The 4692-nt window shown below is 43.1% G+C and overlaps 1 protein-coding gene across 1 annotated transcript in view; it reads right to left on the bottom strand.

Moving 5' to 3' along the window:
- The window catches only part of LOC105989482, an 8942-nt gene extending 4567 nt beyond the window's left edge, over positions 1 to 4375 (bottom strand). The window contains exons 1-3 of the mRNA XM_013021574.1: positions 4100 to 4375; positions 3532 to 3997; positions 1157 to 1305 (exon numbers count right to left, since the gene is read on the bottom strand). Of these exons, the coding sequence (XP_012877028.1) occupies positions 1157 to 1305; positions 3532 to 3997; positions 4100 to 4148 (664 nt within the window). The 5' untranslated portion in view covers positions 4149 to 4375. The remainder of the gene's footprint in view (positions 1 to 1156; positions 1306 to 3531; positions 3998 to 4099) is intronic.
- Positions 4376 to 4692: the final 317 nt, after the last annotated feature.

The following is a 4692-nucleotide window of genomic DNA, read 5'->3' as shown; positions in this document are numbered from 1 at the left end:
CCCCCCCCCCAAAAAAAAGAAAGAAAAAGATAGTCCTCTAGATTGAAAGAGGTTACTCAGAATAAACTAGGACACGGAAATTAACGGGCACCATCTCAAGAAGACCTGACTGGAAACAAGCCCATTTCTAGGCTTTTCTCGATGGGTTGGATGCAGAGTTCCATGCATTTTGCATGGAAATCAGTCACTATCAAATTTTAGACAGTGCATTTTAGATTGAGGCTTTCCAGGTTTTGTCTGCTCATCCCCAAACTTAGAAACCCACGAATGCAATAAGCTATACTTAAGAGCGATTTGTCTGAGTCTTAATTTTTCCTCTCAAAACCTACAGAAGCCTGTGCATTCTTACTAATCGACTGGTACCTCCAAGTAACACCAGGGAGAAAGTGTCCACCACACACAAACACACTTGCACACACGAACTCTCCTCATACACAATGACTGCTAACTGGGCCACTTCATGGTTCCCTTCCCTTTAGGGCCTGTATAGATTTTGATAAAAGGTGCTTGCACTGGACCAGGCTAGGAAGAGGAGGATGAATGCAGAAGAAGCAGAATGGGCTTCTTTTTTCTCCTTCAGAACATTTTTTTTTCTTTTCTGACTGCTGCTCCTTGGCTCCTAGATAACATCTCATCCTGTAGTTTCTATCTTCTCCTTCCCAGACCTCGCTTAGAGACAGGCCCAGTGTACATGCAAGGAGTCTCCTTTCTCTCCAGCTCAGTCACAGGGAACAAAAAAGCTCCAAAACATTGCTTCCTTCTCCATGGGAGCTTGGTGGCCAGCTTTGTGGAGGGAGGAAGATTCGATAAGCATGTTTCCACTTTCAACCTGTATCTATCACTCAAGTGGCCTGACCATGATGTCAACCAAGACGTGGAGAAAATCTTCTCTACACGAGATCCTGAGCAAACCATAGAGGCACACCGTGCCAGGCAAAGGGGAAATGAGGTAGGAGTTGACTTTAGTGTTTTGTTGAGATGGCTGAACCGAAGCTCCCAATGGATCGGAATCCAAATAGGTAAGATTTTTCTCCTCAGCTACCCCCAACTCCCCCTCCCCCACTCCCCCAGCACCTGGCTTGGACATTTCAAGGAGGAGCGCAGCTCCTCCTTGCAGTGCAGCAAAACATCTTAAGGCCACAGCTCTCTTACTCACCACCTTCGGCTGCCCACATCCCATATGTCAGGCACAGACGGGGGAGTTTGACAAGGAAGAAAGCAACTGATTTAATAGGCTCCACTGCAACCTTAGTCACCATGCAACCAAGACCTTGGTTTCTATTGAGATTGGCTGTGTTGGCATTGCTAGCAAGGAGAGGCGCTGATATTAGCTGATGTTATTTATCGAGCCCTGGGGAAGTTTATAGGCTAACGTGGCTTCCTCGGCAAACACGCACCTAACAGCAGCAGCTCAGAGCTGGCATAAACACATTAACATTTTCACCCACGGATTCTATTTTGGCAGGACAACTAAATATATGCACAGATAACAACTAGGGACTAAAAATGGAGCCTATATGATGTTAAGAAACGTTTTTTGGTATTTTTGTGCTTGAGTTAATTAATGTATGTAGCACCATATTTCCTCATCTACATACAAAGTCAAAGGAACTGAAATGAAGGACTTCCAGTCCAGCCTATTTGTGGAATGCTATAAACCAAACCAACCACATCAGCTCATCAGATAACTTTCCAGTTTGAGGCAAGCTGGTACAGTTTGGCTTACAATTATTCCAATTACAATTATTTATAATATTTATATTATATAGTAGGTGCTTTCTGACTATGTAGTGCTAGTGAATTTCAAAAAATGTAAAATTCTCAAAAATTTAGAGGTGCAAATAAGTGCAATGATTAATAATCTTTAAATGATTTACTAAATTTTTCCATAGTTTTTAATCAAACTGTAATAAACTCTTTGCTCCTTTAGGACCAGAGTTAAGGGTATAGCACTATTATATATATCCCATATATATGTACATAGGATATATACATATATATATATATACACACACACTATATATACTAGTGAATATTGGGGTTTGAAGATTGTCAATTCAGATTCTTTAACCAAAGGATTATTTAGAAGGCAAATGTTACATTTTCTTACATATAACTTTTAGCAACTTTTCTATGTACCTTTAAAAGGTACAATTTTTCAGATGGAGTGTGAGTAAAAGGGGCGTAGTCTACACTCTTTCAGGGCAGGTAAGATATACAATGGACCCCCATCTTGCTACAATTAGAGATGTTCTATCCTCCGGAAAGGACCTAAAATCACATATCTAGATCAGTAAGGACAGATTAGGTCTTTCTCAAAGAAAAACAGCAAGAATAAGTCAAATGTATTTTATTGTTTGAGTTTAGAATGTCAAGTATGTATCAAGAATTGCAAATGAACGTAGAATTTAAACTGAAATTTTGAATCACAATGACAGTAAGAAGCTGGGGTAATCAGGGGACAATACCTGCATTTCCCACAACAGGAGGTAGCTACAGTGAGTTTGAGTCTCCAAAGTCTCCAGACTTAGGAACTAGCTAAAGAAGGAAAATGATCTCAGAACCATGGGACTTCTCAGATATTAATGAGATGTAGAGAAGACAATGAAATAAAATCAACATGTTTATATAGGATGTTAATATTAATATTTATTGCTGGAAGATGTAATTGATTACAAAAAAATCTGGGTGGGGGGACCATAAGGATAATGTATAAAGAAATCTCTTCTTCTGCAGGAGCAATTGTTAAGTGTTAAGTGATGGAAACTGACTAGAATAAAAGCAGTCTCTACAGAAAAAAAATAACACATTACAAGCTCTACCCTGATCATCTGACATGACCTTCCCTCCCGAACAGTGCTGTATTTCATGTGGAATGATTTTGATATCTCCTAATGAGTTCTTCATGCTTTCTAAAACCTGCCACTATTCTAAACCCATGCTGCCACCTGCTGGACCAAAATGCAGATCTGATCATAGTATCCTATTTAATTTCAAACCAACAGCCAACAGCATCCTAGAGGTTTGGGTCCAATGCCCTTTCCAATATTTTCCATCATCTGACACCTGCCCACTCATGCAGAAGGATCCAGCTTGTACTTGGCATTGGGAGAGAATTGATCGTCTTGAAAGGATGGGCTCTTCAGTGGAAACACTCCATGACTTCTTCCGCACCTTCCTTTCTACCATGCTTCCCTACGTCGATACTTTCTTCCCCTGTTAAAACAAGGAACTCCCTGTGTGGTGACAGACCTGTCATCTCAGTACCATGGAAGCTCAGGCAACAAGGAAGGCCATCGATGTGCAGAGAGCTTGGGTTACAATAGTGAGAATTACACAATCGAATTTCCTTCAGACCTGAGATAATATGTCGCAAGATGTGTGGCAGAGAAAAATGAAATGGCATCTCATCTTAGCTGGGTGAGATCTTCAGGGTCCTTCATGGATTATAAATCCCTGAGTCCCTGGGTGTCTTGATTAGGAAGTATAACTCTAGTTGAGAAGTCGAATTCTGTAAGTCTTACTGTGTACATTAATGAAGAATTTCTCCATTTGGTGAACAGGAAGGCAGGGCCATAGCTGGAACATTCATTCTGGTCCCAAGGGCTGGGGGCACAGGCATGAGTGAACACAAGGCCACCACCGCTTCCTGGCTGGCCAGGAGGTTTGTGTACAGGAAGGCAGTGAATCTGCAAGGCTGTGTCTTGGCTGCTGGCACAGAGATACATGGCAGAATCTTCTAGTTCTGGGAACTTGACATGAAGGTTTAAATGAGCTTTGTCTGGAGCTTCTGGTGAGAAGCGACTTGGGACTGTTTCATTGAGATTGAGTTCCTTGTTATAGTAGATAAACATGAGCTTCAGCAGTTGCTTGGAGTCTTGCTTATACCAGTACATAGCATTGTGGCCCAGATTCTGTTTACAGTTTAGTGACTTTTTGTTTCCCACCTGTGTAACAAGATATTTTGGATCCTGGGAAACAGCTGTGTCCAAGGAGCCTGTGATAGAGAGAAGAAAGATTCAGGCAAATGGCAGGAGGAAGATACTGCTGTAGGCATAGTCCAAGAACGAAGTGCCATGTCACCGGTGCCCGGACTCACCTGCTCTTAGAAGACAGAGGGCCACACAGCAGAGGAGCCTGCAGCCCATGGTCCTGGGCAGGCTAGGCAAGGTGGTAGCTCAGGATCTTCTTCAGCAGAAACACCAGGATGCAAGTTTCCCTGCTGCTGATAGGTGCTTTTCCTGTGATGTCATAGCCTTCAATGTCCCTCCTGTTGACATCTCTGACAACTCTAGCAGCTGCCTCTCTGTCCCCTTTCCCTTCCCTAGGAGCTCTATCTTTCCCTGCTTGCTCTCCTTTCCCTGCTCCTGTCTCAGGGTAAGATGAGATTCCTCCACTGAAGCCCTTGTCTTTCCCGCCACACCAATGCATAAGCAATCCTCTCCAATCTTGGTTCCTGTAAAGGCTTTATGTATACTCAGTAGCCACCAGACTACCAGGTTATAGACAAGAGATGGGCCTCATCCAATGGCTGTCATTCACAGTACATGAATGTGAAGACTGGGCAGTGCTGTGAGCTCTTGAGAGACCTGGCATGCAGCCCTGCTCCCTGCAATGTGGTCTGCCCTGGAGCAGGGCTTCATGGGACTTGTCTGTGAGGAGGCAGGGACAGAGAAGTCTTCCTCTGCTGGG

The sequence above is a fragment of the Dipodomys ordii genome, unplaced genomic scaffold, assembly GCF_000151885.1.
Source record: "Dipodomys ordii isolate 6190 unplaced genomic scaffold, Dord_2.0 Scaffold56, whole genome shotgun sequence".
Classification (NCBI taxonomy): domain Eukaryota; kingdom Metazoa; phylum Chordata; class Mammalia; order Rodentia; family Heteromyidae; genus Dipodomys; species Dipodomys ordii.
This window is presented reverse-complemented; position numbering and strand designations above follow the sequence as displayed.